At 35.8% G+C, this 26,460-nt stretch overlaps 4 protein-coding genes and 1 non-coding gene across 10 annotated transcripts; 2 read left to right on the forward strand and 3 right to left on the reverse strand.

The window, feature by feature from the left end:
* Window positions 1-654: 654 nt before the first annotated feature.
* On the reverse strand, window positions 655-4,203 carry LOC7468410 (rhomboid-like protein 19). 4 transcript variants are annotated; one of them, XR_002984050.2, is made up of 9 exons: window positions 3,868-4,203; window positions 3,660-3,784; window positions 2,664-2,724; window positions 2,384-2,550; window positions 2,188-2,293; window positions 1,859-2,061; window positions 1,626-1,763; window positions 1,088-1,288; window positions 655-958 (listed from the first exon to the last, which is right to left on the reverse strand). XR_002984050.2 is itself a non-coding variant. In XM_024609774.2 (8 exons), the coding sequence occupies exons 1-8, from the start codon at window positions 3,889-3,891 to the stop codon at window positions 1,186-1,188; spliced, it is 927 nt and encodes a 308-aa protein (XP_024465542.1). In that variant the 5' UTR covers window positions 3,892-4,050; the 3' UTR covers window positions 1,014-1,185. The 4 variants fall into 4 exon arrangements, 1 of the variants encoding a protein (XP_024465542.1); XR_002984051.2 differs by having other exon boundaries at window positions 655-922; window positions 3,868-4,050; XR_002984052.2 differs by having other exon boundaries at window positions 655-963; window positions 3,868-4,050.
* A 462-nt stretch (window positions 4,204-4,665) lies between these two features.
* On the reverse strand, window positions 4,666-13,066 carry LOC7458653 (uncharacterized). 3 transcript variants are annotated; one of them, XM_002316324.4, is made up of 16 exons: window positions 12,523-13,055; window positions 12,251-12,426; window positions 11,801-11,966; window positions 11,553-11,605; window positions 10,726-10,869; window positions 10,491-10,595; window positions 10,281-10,406; window positions 9,387-9,569; window positions 9,153-9,259; window positions 8,766-8,928; window positions 8,590-8,655; window positions 7,816-7,909; window positions 6,922-7,034; window positions 6,384-6,454; window positions 5,860-6,013; window positions 4,666-5,669 (listed from the first exon to the last, which is right to left on the reverse strand). In XM_002316324.4, exons 1-16 carry the CDS (start codon window positions 12,842-12,844, stop codon window positions 5,232-5,234), a joined length of 2,481 nt encoding a protein of 826 aa, XP_002316360.2. In that variant the 5' UTR covers window positions 12,845-13,055; the 3' UTR covers window positions 4,666-5,231. The 3 variants fall into 3 exon arrangements, with proteins under 3 accessions (XP_002316360.2, XP_024466382.1, XP_024466384.1); XM_024610614.2 differs by lacking the exons at window positions 4,666-5,669; window positions 5,860-6,013; window positions 6,384-6,454 and adding an exon at window positions 7,537-7,609 and having other exon boundaries at window positions 6,916-7,034; window positions 12,523-13,063; XM_024610616.2 differs by lacking the exons at window positions 4,666-5,669; window positions 5,860-6,013; window positions 6,384-6,454; ... (3 more) ...; window positions 8,766-8,928; window positions 9,153-9,259 and having other exon boundaries at window positions 9,385-9,520; window positions 12,523-13,066.
* Window positions 13,067-16,774: 3,708 nt separating this feature from the next.
* On the forward strand, window positions 16,775-18,139 carry LOC7458654 (chlorophyll a-b binding protein 6, chloroplastic). Its single transcript, XM_002315262.3, has 4 exons — window positions 16,775-17,042; window positions 17,187-17,289; window positions 17,556-17,844; window positions 17,924-18,139. The coding sequence occupies exons 1-4, from the start codon at window positions 16,855-16,857 to the stop codon at window positions 18,073-18,075; spliced, it is 732 nt and encodes a 243-aa protein (XP_002315298.1). The 5' UTR covers window positions 16,775-16,854; the 3' UTR covers window positions 18,076-18,139.
* Window positions 18,140-22,424: 4,285 nt separating this feature from the next.
* LOC7468411 (serine/threonine-protein kinase-like protein CCR2) lies at window positions 22,425-25,029 on the forward strand. Its single transcript, XM_002315263.4, has one exon. It carries the CDS (start codon window positions 22,567-22,569, stop codon window positions 24,847-24,849), a length of 2,283 nt encoding a protein of 760 aa, XP_002315299.4. The 5' UTR covers window positions 22,425-22,566; the 3' UTR covers window positions 24,850-25,029.
* A 366-nt stretch (window positions 25,030-25,395) lies between these two features.
* On the reverse strand, window positions 25,396-25,477 carry TRNAS-AGA (transfer RNA serine (anticodon AGA)). The gene has a single exon. It is a non-coding gene; the product is annotated as a tRNA-Ser (tRNA).
* Between the last annotated feature and the right edge of the window lie 983 nt (window positions 25,478-26,460).

Below are 26,460 nucleotides of genomic sequence, written 5' to 3' on the forward strand. Positions count from 1 at the left end.
GAGGATTTTGTTTGAGAATTGAGGGGGAGGGTATTTGAGGAATTAGGGGAGAGCAATTGTAACTTCCATGACCAGAAATCCAAGTAACCCTCACCTAGCTGAATTGAATATGCAGCAAGCCAGCAAGGGATATGAGTTTCAACATTAATGAGAGGAAAGAATACCCCTTGGATTTTTATTTTTTTTAAAAAAAAAGGTTAAAAACAGAAGAGTCCTCGTGGGACAAGCCACAATCAACGTGGTATTGTCAAACGTGGAGGCTTTCGTTTTTCAAGGAGGTAATAAGATTAATTTAATTAAAAACATAAAAGCAGAAAGAAGGAGAAGAAAGCCTGAGGCAAAGGGGGTTCCTGTACGCAAGGATTAAACTTTAAAACGACACGCTTCCTTTCTCTATCCACCAATTCTTTTCTTATTTCAGCAAGTTTCTTTCTCTGGTCGACGTATCTCCACGTTCTCAAATCAATTTATCATCTTGCAATTTCTTTATTCTTACTGGTTTCAGGCACGCAATTTCTTTCCCATGTGAAGGAACGGGGCAGGGAATCCAGGACCAGGGCAAACTTTTAACAGAAAGTTTGGAAAATGCACCTACAGTTCCTAGGATTTGGTGTTCGCAATTAAATTGGAAGCAACTGAAAATGACAGGCTATCTTGAGATTCGGATCTTCCCAACCAATTCCATTATTGTGTCCATCCCAGCGAATTCAAAAGAATGCTCGTGTCAAACCTTATTTTTCGAAGCAGTCTACCAATCTTAAATTGTGATCCAATAATGAACAGTTGCATAGAGTTTCAACACCTGTAATAAAAAATGGGTCCTAGCTGGAAACAAAAGCCCATCCACCGACAAAATCTTGATGGTTACGCATCTTTCTGGGAAAGCAGCCTCCGTTGGCAGATAAAAAATTTCCATCTATTTCTGCAAAGCCATCCCAGGGATAGTTCTTCAGGATTTCTGCTCTATATGTGTCCAAGGCAAGAACAGTCATTGTCCAAAAAAAAAACAAGGATATAGGAATGATTTTACTATAAGAATTATAATCGACAGAAATATGCATGAAGAAACTGTGATATGGAAACCAACCAAAAAGACTTCTTTCCAAGTACTGCACAAACTCTGAAGTGGTCATAAAAGATACAATTTCGCATTTGTTGTTTATGTTTGAAAGTGAAGTCGAGCAATCAAACATTCTCTGAGACATCCTTTTTCAACTCTTCAGCACTCCGTGCAGTGGCCAACCTCTCAGCTGCCAATCTCTCTTCCAGTGCTCTAGCTCCTCTTTCTCTGCAAGGGGAAGATTGATCAGAAACTATAACTTTTTGCCACCTGTGAAAACTTAATTACTATGACAATGTGCTTAATATTACATGTCATTGAAGGTGTTCAGGACATTGTATCACTGCTTAATTGTTCCTTTGGGTTCATTTTTCTATTTATAAAAAAAATGCATTTTTCATTTCTGCTGTTACAATGATACCAATACACATAACCCTAGAATTTCACAGCAGAGATCATATTATAGTGTCATGTTCAAATAAATTGGGATGATTTAACAATATCCTAGTATTTGAAAGGGACACATATCCTTATCCAAAGTTTTAAATTGAGTAAATAAACTTACCTCCTCCTAGATGCCTCGATGGGATCAGAACCAGGCAATGGAGCACCTCCCAAGGTGTGACCGTGGGCTTCAGTAGACGTTTCGAATCTACCACAAAGCATCCGATGGAATATTGATGCAATAGGATCAATGACTGGCCTGAAAACGAGATGGAGACAGATGGAAGCACGTAAACAAACTCATATATTCCTTGGACTAAAAACCTAGTGTATTAAAAGAAAAGGAGAAAACACCTGAGGAATTCAGGGAAGAAGGATGAGAATGCAAAATCATCACTTGGATCACCCCTTAGTTTTGTTTCTGGTTTCCTATGAAAGTATCTCAAGTAAATCCAGCTCATATAAGTGCCAAATATTATGGTTGGAAGATATTTTGCTGACTCTGCAGTAAAGAAGCTTATAACAATAGCTATCAAGAGCATAAGAGACGGAAACCACTGCATGGCATTTGAAACAGCACCAAGGAGAATGTATGAGTCATCCTTTCAACTTGCAAAACAAATCATCAAGTAATACTAAAAGGCAAGAGATGAATGAAGCAACACCATTGTACAGGTCCATACCTTTGCCTTTAATCTTAATAGAGACAGCTCTTGGTCAGGTATAATTTGCTTGGTACCAACCAAGAAACCTGCCAGGATCCCTTGGAAGCCAGAAATGGGCATATAACTACCAGAAAGAACAAAGGAAATCAGTACAATGGTAATAGAAACAGTAGCACAAGCCAAAAAAAAAAACATTTAGGAAGCACATGCTTACAGGTAATTTTCCTGCCTTGTTATGTAGTACAGGCTAATCGCAGTAATGAAAACACAGACAGAGGTAAGAAAGTTGACTATGAAAATGAACTTTAAGAACTCCTTAGAACCCCATACTGGCTCAAGAAGCTTTCCCATGATGAGGAGGCATAAAGTGCTTGCAACCACCTACAGAAGAATTTAATGGTGAGTGCAACTTTATGAAGGAAATATAAAAGCCACGGGGCAGTTTAGGCAAAACCAAAACAAAGAATAGCATTATCAACAGATGAACTACATACTCCATATATCGATTGTTCGATGTAACCAGCTGTTAAGAGGTTCCATGCAAAAGGAATCGTCCTGCAAAACAAAATTTCTGGTAAGGAATAAATTTCCTTGCCATTGAAATGAAGATCATACATATAGAGCATACTGCATGAATGTTATCAATCTCCACAACCTAGCACGCGGGGTAATCGAGTATAGTAGGTCCATAGCTGTCTCTATCTCTGATCCCCTATACTAGCAATTTTTTTTCTGACTGTATTTCTTCATTGATATTCACTAATTTCAAGAGAAAATCACAACTGATCAGCTGTTCATCGTACCATGGTAGAGCCATACCGACCACAAGGATGTGATTACCAATAATGCAGGCAATTACACCAAAATAAGCAAGTTATAAAGCATCATGCAAATATATCTATCCTGTGTTCTAAAAGGCAAGATCATGGAGACATGCGGTAAGACACGCCCATTTTAAAGGCTCCGTGGTCCAAAGTGATTAACATTGGAAGTGCACCGTGATCAGTATTTGACTTGCAGCATTGGTCCAACCCATTGTTTTTATGATTTTTAAGTACTTAAAAAAAAAAACTAGATTCATAATCAATTATCCAGTTAAATCCTAAACTATAATGTTTAAAAAAAAATCTCGGAAAAGATCCAGCTTGCCAGGCAATGCAGCCCTCTCTTTCAAGCTGCTTCCTCCAGGACTAAGAACACGAAAAAAAATTCCATCAAATCAACATTGAAATAATCAAGAAAGGTATGTACAAGTTCATGGATATAACAGGATTCAATTAGTAACTCTTTTTAACTCCTAGAGTCTACGCTGTAAGTGTGTGTGTGTTATTGCTTCTAGTATCTGCCTGCCTCACGTTACCATTTCCGGATCCTTTACGATCTTTAATCAATAACATGTTATTACTAAACACCATTTTTCCACTTTACTCTACTGATTGCAATCTGAAAAACAAAACCGCAAGGAATTCAAGAACTGAAAAGTTCGTTACCTGGCAGGAATAAGAGCAAGATAGTTAACAGCGGAGGGGAAAATCTGAACAACAATGTGACCAGCGACGAGAACCACCGCGAGACCTTTGCATAGCTTCGTGAACCCTGTAAACAAGCTCGCGCCCTGCCATTAGAAAACAATAAGGTTAATCAGGTCGAGATGCGATGAGAAACGGAGAGAATTTAAGAGAGAGGGGGGGAGATTACTCCGAGAATGGGTGGAGAGCTCATAATGCAGAGATTTAGGGTTTTGAAAAGGTCACTGTTTGATTTGGTGAAAAATGGAACAGGTAGATGATCTGATATGATCTGGGATCTCTGACTTTGCTTGGTGATGAAGAAGAAAGGGAGTTTCAACTTATCTTAGGCCCGGGTTTCCAGATCAGAAACTGGGCTTATATTGGTTCTCAAAACGACTTGCCGTTTTAACTCTCTCTTTTTTTTTTAACTGTTAAAGATTGTTATCAAACCACTCTACTGGATTTTAGACAATTCACTTGTAGACAGTTATTAAAGTCGTTCCGGCGCCTGGTGATCTCGTTTCCGAAAGTTTACCACCTAGTTAAATTTAGAGGACGATCAATTTATAAGCTGGTTGATCATCGGTTATGTTAATTTAAAGATTTTTTTTTCTCAAGTTTTGTCCAAAATAATATTGCTTTTTTTATTATAATCTCAAATAAAATTACCTGTTTGTTTACTATCGTGTTTTAAACTGCAATTTTATAATCAAAAGTATTATTTTGATTACTTTTTTATTTAAATTACAGCTTGAAACGCTACATATAGTAAATTCCCGATAGCTATGAAGCAATGTATCTATGACATGGTAGATGATGTACGCCGTAAGGCACCTTGTGCTAGACGAAGATGCAAGCAACCCTCTCTAAGTTGGATGTAGTCTCTGTTGCTTTTAGTCAACCATCACATGGCAACAATTCCCAAGCGAATCACTAATACAGGCAAAAATCTAGGCTAAGAAAACTACTACTTGTAAAAACAATATCAGCAAAGAAATTATCTCTTTAGATCAGTAATGAATCACAAATTCACGTTTTCAATTCGCTCAACTGATGCCTTATCTACCACATAACTTCAACGAGCAAAATACGTCTCTTTCCACACAAGCTCCTGGCCTCTTGCACATCGTATGTCACATACCAATGCTAAATGTTACATATTTCAAATGCATTGATTTTATAGAAACCGAAGTATATACAGTTCTTATCCTCGGTCTGCCACCATTCATTGATTGACCTCAATGTTGTCCAGAATTTGGCGATACCAACTTCCATGATGCCCACTGTTTGCAGTACAATATTTTTTGGCACCAGCTACTTGAAACCCACCTCACTGGAGTCAGGGTAAGCACCAGAGGTGGACTCATACCTTGATGTCATAAAATCCGACTACTTGGTTTTCCTATTAGCATTACAAGCCAAAAGCACCTAGTTTTCCTATTACCATTCTATCCCACATTCTCTGCTCTCCTCCAAAAATCTACAGTCGAGGGGGATGTCTACATTAAATCTTCTTCTTCTGAAGAGGATTGCTAGGGCCAAATATGAATTTCATGCACTAATTGCCACTCTTGGGAGAAAGCGAGAAGGGGCCAACGTAGCCTCGGACAGAGAGACCAAAACCCGGTGACAAGCCCTAACTGAGGCTGTGACAACCATCACAAATGTAGTCCAGTAGAATTTTAGCATCAACACCGGATCTTTCCTTGCAGAATCTAGTATCCTGGAAAAGATCACTTTGAGGCGTCGATCTCTAATTATGGACTGATAATCATAAACCGGTACAGTTAACCTGGAAGATGTACTCAGCTCTCTGTTGTCAGCCTCACTGGTCAATCTTACTTGGGAACCGTACCGGGTTGCCATAATGCCTCGTCCAAAAGTTTGAGTCATCCAATGATATAGTGCATCAGCAATAACTCTGCAAAGCTGCTGTCTGACGAAAATTGCCTCCTTGGAAACCATTGCTCGGATTAATGAAGCTCCATTCTGTTTGTTGAAATGCAAAATGAGTCCAATTCATTGTTAGAAAATAAAATGAGAGACAATGATGCCATAAGCCACTTCAAAAATATCTAGATAGCATAAGATGAAATCTCATCGCTGGGGAGCACCCAAAAAAGCACTAATAAAAATAAGAAAGTATCTCATGAAAAGGTTCTGGTTCAAATTCACTCACTGCAGTCATTAGAAGTTTCCTAAGCACAATACCATCTCTAGATGGTAAAAGCCTCAGAACTAAATGTGCAGTATCAAAAACACCACTGGCCCTTTTTGGTAAATAATCGAGCGAACTTTCATTCTTTGATGCTATCACCCGATTGAAGGCTTTCCTGCAGAAGTACAAGTATTTATTCATGTATTGGATGATGTGATAATGATAGAAAGATAGACAATGAAGAACATTTGCAATCAAAACTGCCAAATGAGAATGGGTGACAATGGGAAGTAATTTATGGTATTTTTGGTTCTCGTGAATCGAAAATGCTGCATCATGTGAATACCCATAAAACTTTACACTACAGATATATTTCTTGTTTTCCACAAAAGCAAAACTAACAAAAAGAACACAAGAAAATGAAGACTATTTGAGAGATAATGATTAACATCGATGAAATGATTTTTTAATTGTGTCCTGCATAGGATATCTTAAATAGTAGATAGTATCACATAGGACAACATTTTAGAGATTTCTTGTTATACCTGGTGGATCCTACTCTTAGGAAAAGAGCAAGCCTCTCCCACCGGAATTCTTTCTGCTTGTTCAAAACCACCTGAATAGCAAAAATAAATAAATAGCACATGACACAGTGGTTCTGATGAATCAGAAATTTTCTACAGACCCAGTTTCAGCATTCTGTGTAGTAAAGGATGTATTATCAGGTCACAAGAAAGTATTCTGTGACCCAGAGACAACTAACATGCCAAAATTATTAAGTCACAGAGAAAATTATGGGAGAAGTTATTATTTTTGAAAGCATGTGCCTGGAAAATGTGGAACATTGAGTGAAGGAGAATATCCCTGCCACTGGTCTTTTGGGAAACAGCCATGAAACCCATCAATTCACAACCTTTAACTTGCAATTCTAATCACTTGTATACCTCAAAACTAACTACTATTTCAAAGTTTCTCTTTCACGTTTTAGATAGCTCACATGAACTGTAACACACAACAAGGAAATCAATAATTATCTAGGTGGGAAAGAGACTATGAGAGTAGTTCAGTAAGTCATAATGATACCAGATGCAAAATTTTCCTCGTTTCAGCAGAATTTTCAGTGAGAAGTTTCCGAACAACATATGGGTATGCAGCTTCAAATGTCTTAAAGTTTGGATCTGCGGCTACTGCCAAACCTGAGAAAGTAAAATCAAAGCAATTGGCAGTTGTAGCTATTGTTAGGATGAGAAATGAGAGAAACAAATTTAGCTATTGTCAGGTCCTAAGACTGTTGGCTTTCAGTTAAGATCATGTTACAGTTAGCACAACAAAACTGAATATTCTGTGGAATCTCAGAGGGAATTTCCCCTGGGAGGGCTTTTGTGCTGCATTTTGCTTAGATGAGCCAACTTATTGTTATTAGAAAGGCCCCATTTCGTGTAAGAGTTAGAGCTATAAATTGGAATGTGTTACAGATCATCTGCCAGAGAACCAAGGATCTTTTATTGATCAAAATACTACAATGTGGCAAATAAATCTGAATTCTTCTTGAGAACCAGCTCCTTGCTGACAAGTTTTTATAATGCCTCTTTAAAGTTCACGTGACATGACAAATGCACACATATAAACACAAATGTGAAATTATGTGAGAAATGAGAAAACAAAATGAATCTTATAAAAGAAGTGGATGAACCCAACCTCCGCAAACCCTAATTATTCATTCCTGGATAATGTATCCAAGCCATGACCAAATTGTTTGCTAGAGCTGGAACTGCCAAATGTCACCCAAAAGCTAATTCAGGTTTATTTACAGAAAATGAAATTCCCTGTTTGCTAAAATATAGCAACTTTTAATTCAATAGTATGTTTCAAAAGAAAGTAAAACGATGCATTGAAACGGAAGAATATGATGCGATCCTACAGGTAATACTGAAATATATAGATGGGAGCTATAAAATATGGCATTCATCAACTTACCTTCCAGGGATGCAAGAGAACGGAGCACAAGAGTAAAGTATGGTGGCATGCGGAAATGATTTTTGATCGCTACAGACAATATTTTTCCCAGAACCTTCAAATTTGTAGTCACAATCAGCCATTTGAATATATAAAGCATCCAAATAAATTTTGTACGACAATGAAATAGAGAAAATTTAAGGATAGGTGAAGAAAGCAGAAGGAACTAAAAATTGAAAACAAGCCAATCTCATAGAAGTTAGGGAGGGATTTTTATTTAGTTGGTGCTGAATATTGCGTAGAATGGACAATGAATAACCAGATATGCATTGTAGCAGACTAATCTATAGTCCTTCAGCATTTAAATTAACAATGGAATATAATATTGAAACATATTCCTAGTTGGGGATCAATCATATGATCAGCACCTATAATATATGTCCAGATTCCAGTACTTCTAAAGGGCACATAATTTTGACTATCCTAATCTTCTAATTGTTAGATTCAAAACACTGATCATCTAACAGAGTGACCTTGTCTTAAGAACAATCCAGGATTCCAGGCTTGCAGCCACTAAATGGGGTCTGCATTGATGCATTAAATAATTAGGGTTTTTTTTTTTTTTTTCTCATTCAAAGTCACTTTCTATAAATTAGTTACTCCATGGTGGCTGTCATATGTAGTTCTTGCCTTGAGGATATTGGAAAAGCACAAGTACAGGACTAAAAATTACTTGTGGGAAAGCACAGGAGTACAGGACAACAATAGTCATATGTCCTCAACACATTATCTTACCCTACTGAACTTGACATCAGGTATTCCATCTTTAAACTCCACCTCTCCCAAAGAATTTTCCAGTTCCTGTATTATTCATAGGAACAATCAGTGATATCAAAAGGGAGTCCCAGAAGTTGAGCACTTGAAAAAATTATTTTGAACTTGATCATGATAACCCAATGCAAATATGATACCATTGTAATACGCCGGATACTAGTCCCTGGCCTCACAACATCCATGTCAATAAGAGCATGCACAAGGGATGCCCAATCCCCGTTTACAATGTGTACTATGGCAGCAAGCATAGCAAACCGATGCTTCTTTTCCATCTGGCAAAGTAATCCAAAATCCAGGAAACTGCCACAGAAATTAGCGGGAGAGGTAATAAAGCCATGAATATAAGGAGATTCAGAGCTTGCTGGAAACTAATTTGTCAAATTTTAACTTGATATTTATGTGTCAGGAGGAAGACAGATTTTGAAGCCACAAACTTAATTATTGATATAATAATCAAATAAAGTTCAGCTAGGACAGAACGCGGAGTTTTATCTATTCAAGGACATGGAAGGCCAAAACCATACCCTATTTGTCCTGATGATATGTAACGCAAGTTTCCTGGATGTGGATCACCATGCAATAAGCCTGTTTCCAGGAGTTGAACTAATGATGCTTCTACTCCTTTGCTAACCTGGAACAGTTGAAAGTATAGTTTCCCTATATTTTAACATTGTAAAAAAGGGAGTTCTGGCAGATTACAAAGCACAGAATAATGGACAAATGAAAGAGGCGAAGATAAAATCATTATTATCACACACCAAATCAAGGAGACGCCTTTTTGCTTCAAGTTTCTGTCTTTCTGAATATGCGGAACTAGTAGATAGAGATAGTAAATCAGTTGGACGCTCACCAACAACCCACTCCATTGTCAGAACTCTCTTTCGGCTTAAATCTGGAAATATTTTTGGAGCATATATGAATGAGAATGAGGAATGAGCATCCTGCAGAGAAAATAAATGTAGTAATAAGCATGAGCATTTTGTCCTAGATATTAGCTGGAATCACAATTTCCATGGCTAAATATGTGAGGCATATCACCCACTATAACCATGTGACTTAAACACAGCTAATTCTTTATGTTAATCACATTTATGTCTCACTCGACAAAGTCAGTCATTTTACCAAGTGAAACTAGAAACAGATTTCTTTTCAAACTTGAAACCACTCTCTACTTTTCCCTCATTAAATCTGTCAGAGAAGCTGCTGTTCCATGTCTCAGCATAGAAAGGTTGCCTTTCTCTGAGTTTGAATGGGTATTTAGAATGATTTTATTAGAAGGATATCCCACTTTGTATTAATACCCCTCCTGAAGAAGTAACAAGAAAAAAAAAAGAGTTGAGGCCATGTTCTACTGTTATACACAAAGATACCAGTCTGGACAGAGTGGTAAGACTACACCCTATCATCAAAAATCTAAATTTACAATTTGGATCAATTTCCTATTGAGTCGGTCATCAGCACATAGACTCCCATCCCCAAAACAATACAGACAGGACATGACCACCAAATAAATTTGTTCCACTGCAAAATTTGATTAATGCCACCTGCACAGTGGCAAAAGGTGCAGCATTCATGGAACCTCTACTATTTTTCTTCTCTGCAATATAACTAAACTGAGAGCAGTTTAACTTGAAAGGAAAACCTGTGAGTACCAGAAACTTGGAGGCATTGGCAGCCTCTATAGAATAATCCAGCTCCCCAACTAAGCCTTTCCCAAGCTCATCAGCATAGAGGCGAAGGTCACTTTTTCTCTTTGCTATCTTTTGCAACAGGCCCAGCTGAAAACATTCAAAACTAAATTATTTGTGAACTATATATACAGAGAGAGAGAGAGAGAGAGGTCAATTTAGATTAGTACAAACCCCAAGCCGAATTATATAGATATCACGAACTACAACATGATGTAGATTAGGACGCTGAACCTTCAGAGCAACGGTACGACCATCAAGGGTGCTTCCACGATATACCTAAATGTGTAGCCAGTAATAGAAAGAAACATGATAAGATGTTGAAAATACAAGCCTGCAAACATATTTATCTATTGTATAATAAGCAACATCTCTGTCCATGTGGAAGAATAACTAGGCAAAGATCCACCTGACCAAATGATGCTGCAGCCACAGGTTCCTCGGATACATAGCTAAAGAATGATTCAACAGGAGAACCCAATTCTTCCTCAAAGATTTTCATAGCCAAGGTCCTGGGAAAAGGAGGTATTTGATCATGCAGTCCAGAAAGTGCCTGCATTCGTAACTCAAAACACAAAGATCTTATTAATTACACACATCCAATAATAGAACTTCACAGTGCAATCGTGATGATGGCAATCTACAAGGAGGTCCCCATTATACAGATGCAAGAATTCATACAAGAAACTTTTTCACCCAATATACACTTGACATCACCAGTGCCAACACACAAAAAGGTAACAGCTGGCACAAACACACTCTGGAAAACATAAATACTCAAACCTAAAAGCTTGTCAGGAAATCTTTTCACTAAGCTTTTGACTCCACTTGATAATTTTTCCATACAAACACAGTATGAAATATTCATCCAGGACACACATTACAAACAGCATAAATACACAAGTCTAAAAGTATTTGTTCAAGGATTAAATTAGTATATGTTAATTTTTGAACCTAGGCATTTGACTCCACTTGATAATTTTGTCACAAAGACACAGTAAAATATATTTATAAGGGTCTTGAAGATACAAAGGATAACCATTTGACCAGAAACCACTAAAAAGAAAAATACAACAAAACATACAGGGAAAGATGAGAAATTTCATTCCCGTGAACCAATTCATGACAACACACACATGCATATTAAAACATTTGGAACTGTCTATGCATTTTATGTAGACAAAAGATACACTTTAGAAAACACTTAAGGTAGAAAAATTATGTACACCACCTAACCTTGGTAATTTCAGTACCAATAATATCTGGCCTTGTGGAAAGAGACTGACCAACTGCATCAGCAAGCAAAGGCATGTAACTAGCATATTGGTAATCTTGTGACTGCAGGATAGCAATAAATGGCCAGCATATAATTTCAAGAGCATTGCAAGAATGAACAAGAAGAAGAAACAAATTAATGTAAGGAGTCACAGTTACCAGAGAGGACCTGGAATTCTAACATTTGGAATCAGATAAGAATTTCTGACCTTTGATAAAAGTGGGACCCAAATTTAGCATTGTTTCTTTTAATACCATCCCCAAATCGTACTGTGAAATGTTCCCATTTACATCCTCATCGGAACCTGATCTTAAAAACTTTCTCATCCCTGAGGCTCGAATTCTTATGGTTGCGGTAGCAAATGCAGTAAACACCTTCCAGCACGCAAAATAAAAATATAATAAAAACATATTTCACAACGAATACTACTAGAGACTAACATTTTTACTAAATTTACTTTACCAACTACAAAAATTAGCAAATAAGTGTCGGAACAATTGCTGGCATCCCCACCATTACTCTTTCATAACCTAAATAGCTGCTTATCCATGCCAATGATGCGGCAGGCCATCAATTAATCAATCTATAAAATCTAATGAGAAAAAAACCAATTGCTACGGGTGAATAAACCTTAGCAGATGAGAGAGAAGCATTATACCTCGAGAAGTCGAAAAGCGACAAGATGAGGCCTACAATTGAAGTAATCAGCAACTTCTTGAGGATCATAGGCTTCAGGTAATGGCTTAGACCAAATCTTAGACAAACAATAAAAATAACTAGCATATGATTCCAATGCTTTAAGATCAGCCAACAGCAAATCCACACCGGTAAGTCCTGTCAACACATAACACATGCATCTCACATCAAAATACAGCCAAATAAATAAAGAACAGCAACTTATAAATAAAATAAAAGAAAATGCGAATTGACCTGGATATGAAGGTTGAGGCCAGGATTGAGGTTCAATTGGAGGAGAATTATGATCTTCAAGATTTCGAAGCCATAAAATGTCGTCTAGAGTTTTGGAAACTTGCGGAATTCGAAATGCTTCATTTGCCCAGTCCATTCCTTTATTAATTCCTTTTTTGATAAACTCGAAATCCTTGCCCACCGTATCTCCAAAGTGACTGAAATTTCCTACAACACGAACTCCTTGCCGTTTCAAAATCTTTTTCGTCGTCGCCGTTTTGGATTCTCTAAATAGAGCGCGAGTAGGCATCGGCGACGACGCCGCAACGGTCACAATCGCCATTTTAGATTGCGAGTGCAGGTAATTTCGGCGATTTAATTCGGATATTGATAATTTTCGGGGTTTAATTGCGTGAAAAGAAAGAAAAAAGAAAAAAAGGAGAAGGTAGAAATGGAAGGAAGATATGGTAACAGAGGGGAGGTAGTTAGTAGAGGAGCTCTGTGTGAAGGTTTTTCTCGAGTTGTATTCATTTGCTGTGTGTGGCTGTGGAGTGTGAAAGGTGGCGTTAGTGGGGAGAGCAGATCAGATGAGGTAGTGCTTACTGGGACTATGATTGTTGGTTCTTTGATTGGGTTTTCTACTTCATGGGCGAATAGGAATTGAACGCGTCGCCCATCTAGTTAAACGTTGAATGCCGCGTACCAAATTCTGACCTCTGTTTGAAAGACACCTTTATGATTCCCATTTCTCTAACTTTGCAATACTTCTCATGTCATGCATCGGTTCGGTGCCTTGGGCTTTGTTTGGTTTCAAGGGAGATTAAAGATTTAACTTTTTTTTTTATTCCACGTTAAAAATATTCTTATTAATTTACGTGTTAATTGAGACTATATTTTTTTAATTTTTAACCCCTTTGATCTTGTTTGGTGTTTTTTAAATAAATAAAAAATCAAGGTTTAGAATGAGTGTGTTTTTATTGACGGGAAAATGAGTGATTTTACATTGTCGAAAATCTCTCAAAGCAATTATAAGGAGTAATTCAATTCATCATATCTTGGGTTTATTTTTTAATTGTCACGAGTTTATTTTCTCAAAGCCATTTGAGGCTTACATGCAAGGGCAGAGCCATGAATTTTTCCTGCCCTAAGCTATTAAATAAATATATAATTTTTTTTAAAAAATAAATTATTAATTTATGTACATGATTTTTAAAGTTAACGATAAAATTTTAATTAAAGTACACCACTCAAAATATTAAAAAATAAATTTAAAAATACATAAAATTGAAGTGAAAGTAAAAATAAATTTACTATTGAAGTTATATCCTTTGATGTTTTGTGGAATATAATTTATCTATAATCGAATCTGAATCGATATTGTAACAACCCCTCAACCGGAATAAAATAATAACTCATGTCAACTGAAAAACAAAGTAATTAAATTTTTTCCCTCTCTCAACTCCTCATTCATTCACTTTATTCTTTATTATATTAGTATTTTATAAGTTGGACATTGTTATTCTCTCACTTTTTTTATTTTTTTTCTTTGGATTTTTTTTTTATGTTTTTCACTTACTTTTCTTTCTTTCTCTCTCGTCTTTTTTTTTTTTCTATTCTGCTTCTGCCCAATCGGCAACATATAAAAGGATGGAATAACTTATTTGTTTTATTTTTTAATGGCAAATAACCATTTTACTTTTAATGAGTCGTTTTGCTTTTATTTGACGGTCTTTTTTTTTATTAGCACTACCAAACTCTGTTCATCCTAAAATTTTAACCAGATTTTATTCAATATATTTTAAGATCCCTCGTAAAATTTCAGCTCAATCTAATGGTCGGATTGAAAATTACACCCAATAACATAAAACTGGTCAAATTGTGATTTTTTATCAAATTTTTGAATTTCTCCAAAAATTCTGAAATTTTAACCCAAGCTAAAACATTATATTAGAAGGCTTTAGGTAAATTTTCATAACTTTTTGATATCTCAATCGAGAATTACAAATTTTGTTTACATAAAACTACTCAAAAAATATTGATAAAATCTTAACCTGGGCTAGAGCCCACCCGAGCCCTTTAATGCCTCCGCCCTTGCTTATATAGTCGTTAATTTTAGAGTTTATAGGATTAGTCGAGGTACGCACAAGCTGACTCGAATACCCACCTTAATCTAAAAAAAAATTCTCAAACCATGGTCTAGAATAGTAAAAAAAATAAAAATAACATGGTTTTAATTGTTAAAATATTATTTTACTTGAAAAATATTAATCTGGAGAAATCTTTAATAAGATGTTTTGCTTGGAAAAGAAAAACATTAATTTCTCTCTCCTAACATTATAATTGAATATTAAAATATTATTTAAACGTGTCAATCAATTATTGGTTTATTTGAGAAAAATATGTGGATTTTAAATCACCCCGTTTTCATATATTGCTTAGATGCCTATCAACTATCAAGTCTCAATGCTAATCACACGGTATCATCAAAACAACTTCCATCTGCGAGATAATTTTTTATATTTACGTAGGATCTATAATTAACATCAAATAGTTCATTTAGAAAATACATTAAAAATGATTTTCAACAAAAAAATCACGAAAATAAAAACTTTGCGACAAAACCATTACTTCTTCTCTTTTGTTTACGGATTTGGTTTAGTTTTTTTTAAAATCTTGATTTTTTTTTACATTATTTTATTTGAAATAATTTATAAAATATTAATTATTATTATTATTTTAATTTATTTCTCTTTCAATTTTTTTTATTTTTTAGATTTGATCTCTATTATTTTGATTATTATTTATTTTATTTGAAATAATTTATGAAATCATATTTTTTTTCAATTTCATTCTCATTCAACTTTTTAATTTGTAAGATTTGTTACTCGTTATTTTAATAAACTTGAAAATAATAAAACATTAATAAGTTATTTTTCAGCTCATTTTCCATAATATAATCAAATATTGGAAAATATTTTTTAATTTATTTTTTATTACATTACCAAACATCAGAAAATAATTCACTTTCTCGGAATTCACTTTTCAAAAGAAAATTACTTTCCAACAAATAAACGGGACTGAACCATTCCTCATTTCTAAAAATCTTCGAGGAACCAACCCTTTTGATTTTGATTTTATATTATTCACCTTGCAATTAATGTGATTTATTTATTTCAAAAACAATTTATTTAGTGATACAGATTCTACAGGAATATAAAAAACAACATCTTATGAATAAAAAGTATTCAATATATCACATCTGCTTCCATAGCTAATGATGAAACTTAATAAAAAATAATTACCGAATTAATTAGACAAATTCAAAAAAAAATGAACAAATTCAAAGAGCATAAAAATTAATTGATCAAATTAAAAACACGAAATAATAATAAATAACCGACACAAATATAAATAAAATTTTTTATATAATCTTCACGTTGAAAGTTTTTTAAAAATAATATTTTTATTAATTTTAAAAATTTATTTTTTAATATCAACATATCAAAACAATATAAAAAAATTAATTTTAAAAAATTCAAATTTTTTTAAAAAAACATGGTGCAATACCAAATATCACCTAAACATTGTCGAGAAGTATTTATCCGGTTGTATATCAACTTTGAAAGCGTATGGAAATGTGGGTCAACCCGTGTTTTTCAAAAATTTAATTTTTTTTTTGTTTTGTAAATCGTTTTAATGCGTTGATTTCAAAAATAATTTTTAAAAAATAAAAAAATATCATTTTAATATATTTTAACATGAAAAATACTTTAAAAAATAATTATAATCGCATTCTCAAACAGAAGCATATACCCAAACCACTGCGTTCCCGGGTTGTGACTTGCGAGGCAGAGGACAATCGTTTTTTTATTCATTTTCAGACCGTTTGGCATTGCGTTTGTAATTGTGTTTTATCAAATTTAAAAAAATTTTTTTTGCTAAAATTGAGTGCGGTTTGTACTATTTGGATCGTTTTGATGTGCTGATATCAAAAATGATTTTTAAAAAATGAAAAAATATTATTGGCATGTATTTCAGCATGAAAAGCTATTTAAAAAATAACCACTACCACATTGCCAAACACACATGATACCTGAAATGAAGCTTTGATTTTTGTAGCTAGCACTCAATCTCATCCACATATCCACTGGATATCACACGTACCCCACTAACCAGATTAACATATCCAACGTGGCCCAATAACAAATCCCAAGCAAGTCTCCTTAACCAATAACAATCCACATTTGGATTTTGCCTATATCCCTCCCTGCGATATTACCTGTACTGACCTCAATTTCTCCATCACCCATTCTCAAAAACGCAGCTTCACACTTGTTCACGGGTTCTAAGAGAATGGCCACCAATACATTGATGAGCTGCGGCATTGCCACCGCTTTCCCTTCACTTCTTTCATCTTCAAAGTCCAAATTCGCCTCTTCAATTCCACTTCCCAGTGTCAATGGCACCTCTCGTGTCACCATGTCTGCTAACTGGATGCCAGGCCAGCCTCGTCCACCTTACCTCGATGGCTCAGCCCCCGGGTAGATACCGCTACTATATAATAGCTTCATGGACTACTGATTAAAGCTTTGGTTTATTATTGTTATTATTTAATAATGCTACGCAGTATGTGTTATTCTGTGAACATTTTTTGCTGATGGGTTTGTTGGGCTGGTGCGTTGCAGTGACTTTGGGTTCGACCCACTTCGACTGGGCGAGGTCCCTGAGAATCTGGAGAGATACAAGGAGTCCGAACTCATTCACTGCAGATGGGCTATGCTTGCTGTTGTAAGTTTTTTTATTAATTTCAGTTGTCTTTTACTTTCCATGTTTCAAGTTATCAATCAGTTTAGCTGCTGAAGTTGTATGATATGGCATGATACAGTCTAGAAATAGAAATAAGAAGCTACGTAACGAAATGAATCCTTAATTCTGATGTGGTTATCTGTGTTAGAAAAAGTGATTTTGCAGATGCTAAGATGCTAAACCACGGTCCAAATCTTAGTGGAGTATAGGTTTACTTTTAACTAAATTGATTTGAATTCATTTTGCAGCCTGGAATTCTGGTACCAGAGGCCCTGGGTCTGGGCAACTGGGTAAAAGCTCAAGAGTGGGCTGCAACTCCAGGTGGCCAAGCTACTTATCTGGGCCAACCAGTTCCATGGGGAACCCTCCCTATCATTCTGGCCATTGAATTCGTTGCCATTGCCTTTGTTGAGCACCAACGTAGCATGGAGAAAGACACAGAGAAGAAGAAGTACCCTGGTGGTGCTTTTGATCCTCTAGGATACTCCAAGGACCCTCAGAAGTTCGAGGAATACAAAGTCAAGGAAATTAAGAATGGTAATCTCACAATCTTGGCATATGGTTCTGTACGTACTTGTATTATTAGTATTAATCCAATATGCATTTGATGTTGCAGGCCGTCTAGCACTGTTGGCATTTGTTGGGATCTGTGTGCAACAAACAGCTTATCCTGGTACTGGACCATTGGAGAACTTGGCAACTCACCTGGCTGACCCATGGCACAACAACATCGGGGACGTTCTCATCCCTAGATCGGTCTCGCCTTGAAAAATCAAATATTGTATTGCTTATCTACTGTAACCATCTGCAATGAAACAGGATTTCATTATCATTCTGGTCTGTGTAAATTTAGAAGTTACTTTCTGTGGTGCCTTGAAATTTTGTGAAAATTATACTGCCCTGTACCACTTATACCAGCCATCCATCTTACCCTAATTTATCTCTTATTCAGAGCATTAACGCGAATCCTCCATGCATCACCTTTTCTTAGCCGCTCAATAATCTGAATTTATCAAGAAACCGAAGCATCTTTCACAATGGAGTGGATATCGAATACAGGGGACAATTGTTTTTCCTCATAGATTTTGCCAGCTTTTGCTAACCAGTGAACTGTCATGTTTCCTGATCTATTAATTAATAGTTGTTAGAATTTTTAGGTTGAGCTATCATTGATTCAGTAAATTCGTGATTTAGGCTTGGACTGGATTTTAGGTTGATATTGCTAATCTCGGAATTTTTAGTGATCCAGTTCACCTGATTTAAACTCAGTCAGATCAACCCTTGGATCTATCTCTCATGAAGTATATGTTTTGCCATGCAAGAAAGATCATCCTTGCAGCAATTAACGAGCCAGTAACAACAACAGAGAAGGGCATCGCTCTTTTACCTGCCATGGTCGCAAAGCAGAATAAAGTAAGGAGCTTTTATTAGCAAAGAGAACTCTCTCTCTCTCAAAACTGCAAAAAAAATGATACTAATTATTACTGATCACTAGAAACTTGTATAATTATTAATTTTAAAATGATTAATCAAGATACATGTACATTAATAAATAAATAAAAAAACTGCAAAGAAAACTTTATGATTGTACAGTGAAGTGTTGTGTATGGTTTCATATAGAAACAGAGATGGTGAAGTTGCCTTTACTTGTAATAAAGACATTGAGAAATCGGGATAGTGTAACCAAATTTGCTTTACTTTTGTGTTCTCGTATTTTATGTTCATGGAATCTAATTACTTTAATTTAATTTAGTGTGTGACAAAAATTACAATAACTTAACTACTAATTATTTTATTTCTCTCACCTAACCTAAATTATTGAATATAAAACCAGTTGTGAGACTTGAACATCTTGCTCCCTGGAAACCCGAGAGGAATATGATTTAACACATGATTAAGATAGCAACAACTTAATTCGTAATTGTTTTATTTTTTCTCCTGATTAAAATCATCGAATTCAAAATCAATGATTGGATTTGGTGTATGATTAGTCATGTTTCTAATGATCCAAATCGATAATTTAGCATTAATAAACTCCTTGAACAAAAATAATTAATGTCCATGATTTGCTAATAATTAATGTCCTAAATTCTAGCTTTAAAATCTAAATTAAAGGATGGGATTTGATTGTACATATTTCTCAACCAAATCTTAGATTTAAAGGGAAGCAAATGTTTAGAGCATGTTTTTCTGTCATTTAAAATAATAAACCAATTATTAAAAAAAAAAGAAAAAAAGAAAAAAATCTAAAAGATAAAAAGAAGATAAGGCTATTGAGCTCCTCCGAGTTTTTTTTTTTTTTTTTCATCTCTTAAAAAAACCCTAACTAAATCATGGCAAACCTAGCTATTGATTTAAAAGACACCGTTCAAGAAATTTTATTGCGAATAATAATATCATATAAGTTATTATTAGTTTTATTGAGGAATATGCCATGTCATTTTCTAGTTTTGATTTAATATATGTAGTTAAATTATATATTTAAAAAAAAACCCGAATAATCAAAGAAAAAAAAAAGTTGAGAAAATGGAGGTAGAGTAGTGTCTCTAGTTCTCGATTATCTTCTTCGAACGTCGAAGTGTAAACATATTAATGCCTTACAAACACTAAGGCTTTACCCAAATAAAACCAAGAAGACAAAAGCCTAGGGCCCAATGGTCTGGCCCAATGACCTTACCTAGCAACCAGCCCACATGTATTACAAGAGAGTAGAAAACAATTCACCGCATCCTCGTTTCCACCCGTAAACGACAGAGACAGGATATCACTGGAGCCGCAGTAGCTTCAAACATTGTTGTTAAACCTACCAGGACTCGAACAGAGGTTTTCCAGGTTTTTGATTGATTTGAGTTAATTTATTTTTTTTTGAAAAGATTTAACATGTTTTTGACATGGTTGCAGAAAATTAAGATTTTTGATCTAGTTAAATTTTTTTTTTATAAAATCTAAACTTTTTCGTGTCTTATATTAGATGACGAATCAATTTGAGTTTAATAACTAAATCTTCAAACACTCAGTTTGTTTGAGATTGTGATAACGGTTGCGGTTCAAAAGTGTTTTTTACTTATAAATATTTTAAAATAATATTTTTTTTAAAAAATAATTTTAACAAAAAAAATTAAAATTTAAAAAAACACGATTTCAACCGCGTTTCCAAAACCTCCCTAACTATATAGTAAAATACGAAAATGCTAAAAGCGAAGAAGCTCCAATTGGATTTCTTGGCTTTTGAGCCTTTTTTTTCCTTTTAAATATTATATAATTTCGGTATTTGTTAATAATGCTAATCTTACAAAATGATATATATATATTTTTAATAAAATGTATATCCATTGAACGAGTGGATTCTACCATTGGCGCCACAAAAAAAGAAAACAAAGGTGCAAGCCCTTGAATTGCTCTAAGTTTCATGTGCAAAGAGTATAATGTAATACAATTTGTAAGTTGTTTATTTGGTAGCACCTGAGACTATGCCTACTGTCTCCATTTACTAAATCTTCCTTGGATCCCCGCATTAATTTGATTCTTTGATTTACTTGTCAAACACATTTTGCCAGTTCAGGTACGGACGTCCTCTACACCAATTCAATCAACTTACTGTATTTTTCATTAATTATCTTCGTCACCCTCTTCTTTCTCAAGTCTCCTGGCCTAATGCCTGCATACTGGATCGGTTACTGAGCAAGGAGTCATGATGCTGATAGCAGATTTAGCAGGCCTTCAGAAGACTAGAATGTTCTTCATGCCATGACTTGTTATTGTTGTCGAATCATTTCAAGGAGTAGAAGAAAGCATTGAATCTTGATAAAGATCATTGCTCTGGCTAAAATATCTTGTAGTTTGATTTTAGATTTGGATTTTCTGGTGGCACCATTGCATGGCCACGGGAGCATCATCAAGAAGCATTGGATGTTAGGAAACATGTGTATAAATCAGTGCATTTTCCAGCAAGTTTTTTCTTTTAAAAGAATTGTTGTTTGCCCTAACAAAATTATGGAGCTCGTTTAAGAAGAAAATTCCTTATGCTGTGTGCTTAGAGGCACAACTCTCCCTTAACAAGGAATGATTAAATCTTGTCTGTCAACATATAAAAGACCGGGGAAATTAAAGAAACCAAATCAGAGAAAGATACGGAGATAGTGTCTCGATAATATGCTGTCTAATTCTTTAAAGTCCACTTTGGCTTGTAGCGGACATGGAGACAGAAAACCAGACTTCTACGGGCCTACAGTGGCCGGTGTCATCTCCCTTGGACACAGCCTGTTCTGGTCAAGCTTTCATGTCAGACTCCCTCTTGCTTCATACAACTCGCTTGCTCATGGCGATTCGCGTTCATCACCCATTATTAGTTCTAAGGGATTTCCTGCACTACCTTTCTACAAACAAGGAACCCTTGTCAGGTCATGGTCATAGTCATACAGTAACATCCTTAGTTACTACTATTCAAAACAAGTCGGCTGCTAGTTCTTACTACATTTTGTTGACGAGGTTTAACTATAGACAATGACAAACGATCGAGGAAGAGAATCCAATGATAAGCACCTTATTTTTTCTTTGCTGGCTTGTTAGAATGTTCGCCGAACCTTTAACTACACGGTCAAAAATATTTCTGCCTTCCAGCATTTTTGTAAACGAAACCGATAACTTATCAATTTAAAACTTAATATCCAACTAATAATTTCGTTTAGATTAGTTTTTACTTCAAATTATTATTATTAATTTACCGAAACAATACTTTCATTTATTTTTTAAAAAAATTATAATTTAATCGAAATATTTATAATAATCTCGTGACGCGAGCGTTAAACTAAATTAATTTCTTAAAACTATGTTTTCACGATACTAATACAATGTTACTGAACATAATAAGAAAAAAATCTAAGAGGTTTGAAGGGAAAAAAGTGAGCAAATTAAAGAAAAAGGTCACAGTCACATGTTAGATTAGATAGTAAATGGTGAAATAGTAAAATAAGCTAAATCGAATCCAACTGAGCCCAAGTAGAGGAGTCAACCCCGCTAGAAAAGAGAAGCCAGCTAACCCTGTGATTTTAAATTACAGTTATTGAATTAACTACCTGTACTTTTCAGTCAGACACTTACCACTTTGACTTGTAACTGTCTGAATCTCAACTCTTCCATTAAAAAATGGCCAAAACCACCCACACCCCTCCCATTACAAAACAGCCCCAAACCAGCATTTCGTAGCCCATGAGATATCCACACTTGGTTATCTAAGAAACCATTAATTAACCAGTAGACATGGTAATCCAAAGATGTCTGTCTGGTTCAGTCATTACCATAACCGTTTTTCTGCTTCTACTAGTGTTGCCGGTCAATGTATTGGGGTATGGATCACTTGGTCCAATAGCAGCTGCATTCGGCGAAAATGGGTTCTTTTGTGCTATTGATGCCGGTGGAAAGCAAGAGATCATATGCTGGGACAAAGGTGACAACTTTTCAGTTTCAACATCAACAGCATATTTCAGCTCTCTTCCAGCAATGGCCTCTCTCTCTGGTGGTGAAGAGTTTATTTGTGGAATCACATCTAACAATTCTCAAGCATTTTGCTTTAACTTGTCAAATCCGGGTAATAATCTTGTCCCGAAAAGTTTTCAATACAATTCTTATTCACAAATTGCTTCAGGCAAATATCATGCTTGTGCTATTAAAGGATCTTACTTTTCTAGTGTAGAATATGGAAACGTGGATTGTTGGGAGTTTAATCAGACATCATTTGATTCGTTTCATAATTCTTATATTGATAGTCTTGTTTTTAGAAGGATTGCTTCTGGTGATGGGTTTAGTTGTGGTGTTATTAAGGAAGGTGGTTTGGTCTGTTGGGGACCCAGATCAGCTAATTTGGGAGTCTCAGCTGTTTCTGGTGAATTTGAGATTTTAGCCTCAGGAAGGGGTTCTGTTTGTGGTGTTTCTAATGTATCTAGTGAAGTAGAGTGCTGGGGAAATTCTGATGAGCTTGGTTCTCTGCCAGTTGGAACTCGATTTGTAGGTTTATCGGCTGGAGCACGTCACTTTTGTGGGGTTCGCGAGGATAATCATGAAGTTGAGTGTTGGGGGAATTTTGATCTGGCTTCGATTCCAAAAGGTTCGGGGTTTATGGCTATTGCTTCATCAGATTATGCTACTTGTGGGGTTAGAGAAGTTGACTTAGTTCTTGATTGCTGGGGAGTTCATGGGAAGTCCTTGCCAGATTATAGCCCCCCTTTGCAGTTGTGTAGTCCTGGTGTGTGTTGGCCTAGTTCGTGTGGTCATGGAAAGTTTGCATTCAATGCAAGCCTTCTCAATGAGCCAGAATTGACTAATTTATGTGTCAGGAAGGACTTGAAAATTTGCTTGCCTTGTGGGACAAATTGTTCCGAAGGTTATTTCCCTTCTAGTACCTGTAGTGAGAATGCTGATAGAATCTGCACTGCTTGCTCTCTTTGCCAGAACAGCTCCTGCTGGGATGTTTGCGGACTTCATTCTTCGCCAGGGGTTAAGCTGCAGGAGCAAGACATAAAGAAATTAGTTATCATCATTGGCTCATCGGTGTCGGGTTCCATGCTAATTTTAATAGTCTGGTGTTGCATTCCCCGGATTTTCAAAACGAAAGATGATCAGAATATAAAATACCATCGCAGTTTTTGCATAGGCAAGAAAGTGGTGGAGGCTGAGCCTGACCCCAATCCAGAGCCCCCCCTCTCAATAAGCATGTGTATTGGTGAGACGCAAGTATTCCGGCTTTCAGATTTGAAAGATGCGACACATGGATTCAAGGAGTTCAGTGAGCTTGGCAGAGGGAGCTTTGGTTTTGTTTACAAGGCTATCCTGACTGATGGAAGGCAAGTAGCTGTCAAGAGGGCTAATGCTGCCACCATAATTCACACGAACAGCCGAGAATTTGAAGCAGAATTAGAAATTTTGTGCACTGTAAGGCATAGTAATATTGTGAACTTGTTGGGTTATTGTGCTGAAATGGGGGAGAGATTACTAGTTTACGAGTATATGCCTCATGGCACACTTCATGACCATCTCCATGGGGAACTCTCTCCTTTAGATTGGAACTTGAGGTTGAAGTTATCTTTGCAGGCTGCAAGAGGACTTGAGTACCTTCACAATGAAGTTGCACCACCCATAGTTCATCGGGATGTGAAGACCTCAAACATTCTGCTGGACTCTGAGTGGGTGGCAAGAATTGCAGATTTTGGGATGGTAAGTGCTAATGACAGGGATGTAAATGGAGATGTGGAAAGTGATGTATATAATTTTGGCATTGTTCTGCTGGAGATGTTAACCGGAAGGAAGGCATACGATAGAGATTACGAACCTCCAGGCATTGTTGAGTGGGCATTGCCTTTAATGAGGAGGGGAAGGGCAGCTGCCATTATCGACCGGAATGTACCTCTACCTAGAAATGTGGAACCTCTCCTTAAACTTGCTGATGTAGCCGAGCTTACTTTGAGGGAAAATACCAGTGAGCGTCCCAGCATGTCTAATGTGGCAACTTTGTTGGATCAGATTGTGAAGATTGGATTGATATTCTAATCAAATTCAATCACTAATCCAGAGCTTTGCGAGGAACATTTTCAATGAGTGCTTGTCTATTGTAGTGAATATTTTCTGTAAACATTGTGTTTTACATGTCTAATTCGTTCTCCTTTTCACAAAGTGAAGGAGATGGCTTACTGTTGTTATAAGATTTTGCAATTTTCCATCCATTAAAAAGTTCTTCGATGGTTTCTCACGTCTTGTTGCAAGAAGCTTAGATTTGCCACCATTTACTTGGCAAGGCTCGTTTCTAAAAACTAAAAATCTCGGTGGTCACAAGATTCAATCACTTCTACCATATGTTCACATCACCTAGCCACCAATTAATGGCTGTTGGTGCTGAAGACAAGCAGCGCAGTCTGCAACTTCACCGTCTTGTATAATATTTACAGGGCATTGATTTAAGTTGGTGCTTAGTGGTGGTGGAAGTTGGACTTGGAGGAGAGCACAAAAAGGATTTTAACATGTATCAGAAACACTCTTTTCCAAGTTTTTGTTAAGTGTGTTTGGTATTGTGGTAGAAAAGTGGGGGTTTAAAAAATACGTGAACAGCAGGATTCGAACCTGCGCGGGCAGAACCCACATGATTTCTAGTCATGCCCGATAACCACTCCGGCATGTCCACTTGTTTTCTTCTTGATAAGTGTATTTAAATAATAATACTATAATATTTCCTATATAACTTCCCCCGTTTGATTTAAGTCTTAAGCATAACTGCTACTTCTTGATGTGTTTGTGGGCCTTTTCATGTATATATTTGGGCTAAAAACTGAAGAGCTCTAAACATGGGTGGTTTTTAGTTTTCAGTTTCGAAACATCAGTTCCATTTTGCCTGCTGTTGTTGCAGTAGCTGCTGTTGCTGGCTCTAATGCTTGCTAGAGTTGGTAACCACAAGAACCAGGGAGCAGTAGTGAGAGTTGTGAGATTGCTTTTTTTGTATGCGATTAATTTTTGAAACTTAAATTGTTTTATCTATGCGTAGAGAACATTTTCACTTCTATATATATATAAAAAGAAATTCTAATTTTTGAACTTGAACGGATACTGTTTTCATGGTCCATTGGTTCTTGAATTGTTCGAGCTTTCATATTCACACAGGCGTGTAAGTAACCTTTATACTGTACGTGGACGTAGTCATTTGTTTTCTTTCCACCGGAAAGAGAGAAAGAGATGGCAGTCTAGCTAGTCTAACCACAACTATATGAATACGAAAGCTCGAACAATTCAAGAACCAATAATGGACATTAATTCCAGATCCCAATCGTTTTCCTCCTGGGGCTATCTATCAATGGGCATTTCCTTTTCACCCTTTGTCTTGATGTTTTTGAAAAATATCATTGAATGTTATATCTTTATTTTCAAATTATCAAATTAAATTCAATCACAATATATATAAATATAAAGAGGGTGCGCCAAACACGCATCATGTCTTGATTAATTCAGGGATGTGCTCGTTCCCTTGTTGCTCATCACGAGTTCAAACCATGTACTGGAAATCACGGTAAGAAAGATTCAACTCTTTATTTTTATCTCGTCTCATGTAATTTTTAATTTTTATTGATTCAAAATTAAAAGATAAATTTAAATTGAAGAACATGATACTTCCTC

The sequence above is a fragment of the Populus trichocarpa genome, chromosome 10 (genome assembly GCF_000002775.5).
Source record: "Populus trichocarpa isolate Nisqually-1 chromosome 10, P.trichocarpa_v4.1, whole genome shotgun sequence".
NCBI lineage: Eukaryota > Viridiplantae > Streptophyta > Magnoliopsida > Malpighiales > Salicaceae > Populus > Populus trichocarpa.

Excerpts from the sequence above, each read along its gene's own strand:
- LOC7468410 (XM_024609774.2), bottom strand. The coding sequence starts at position 3,891 with ATGAGCTCTCCACCCATTCTCGGA. Across the intron at positions 2,725-3,659 it reads CTTGCTCTTATTCCTGCCAG|GACGATTCCTTTTGCATGGA; the intron begins GTAACGAACTTT and ends TTTGTTTTGCAG. Across the intron at positions 1,764-1,858 it reads TTCTTCCCTGAATTCCTCAG|GCCAGTCATTGATCCTATTG; the intron begins GTGTTTTCTCCT and ends TCTCGTTTTCAG.
- LOC7458653 (XM_002316324.4), bottom strand. The coding sequence starts at position 12,844 with ATGGCGATTGTGACCGTTGCGGCGTCGTCGCCGATGCCTACTCGCGCT. Across the intron at positions 11,606-11,800 it reads GGGTCCCACTTTTATCAAAG|TTGGTCAGTCTCTTTCCACA; the intron begins GTCAGAAATTCT and ends TTGCTGATGCAG. Across the intron at positions 5,670-5,859 it reads GGAAACTTCTAATGACTGCA|AATGGAGCTTCATTAATCCG; the intron begins GTGAGTGAATTT and ends TTCAACAAACAG.
- LOC7458654 (XM_002315262.3), top strand. The coding sequence starts at position 16,855 with ATGGCCACCAATACATTGATGAGCTGCGGCATTGCCACCGCTTTCCCT. Across the intron at positions 17,043-17,186 it reads CTCGATGGCTCAGCCCCCGG|TGACTTTGGGTTCGACCCAC; the intron begins GTAGATACCGCT and ends GGTGCGTTGCAG. Across the intron at positions 17,845-17,923 it reads AGTCAAGGAAATTAAGAATG|GCCGTCTAGCACTGTTGGCA; the intron begins GTAATCTCACAA and ends TTGATGTTGCAG.
- LOC7468411 (XM_002315263.4), top strand. The coding sequence starts at position 22,567 with ATGGTAATCCAAAGATGTCTGTCTGGTTCAGTCATTACCATAACCGTT.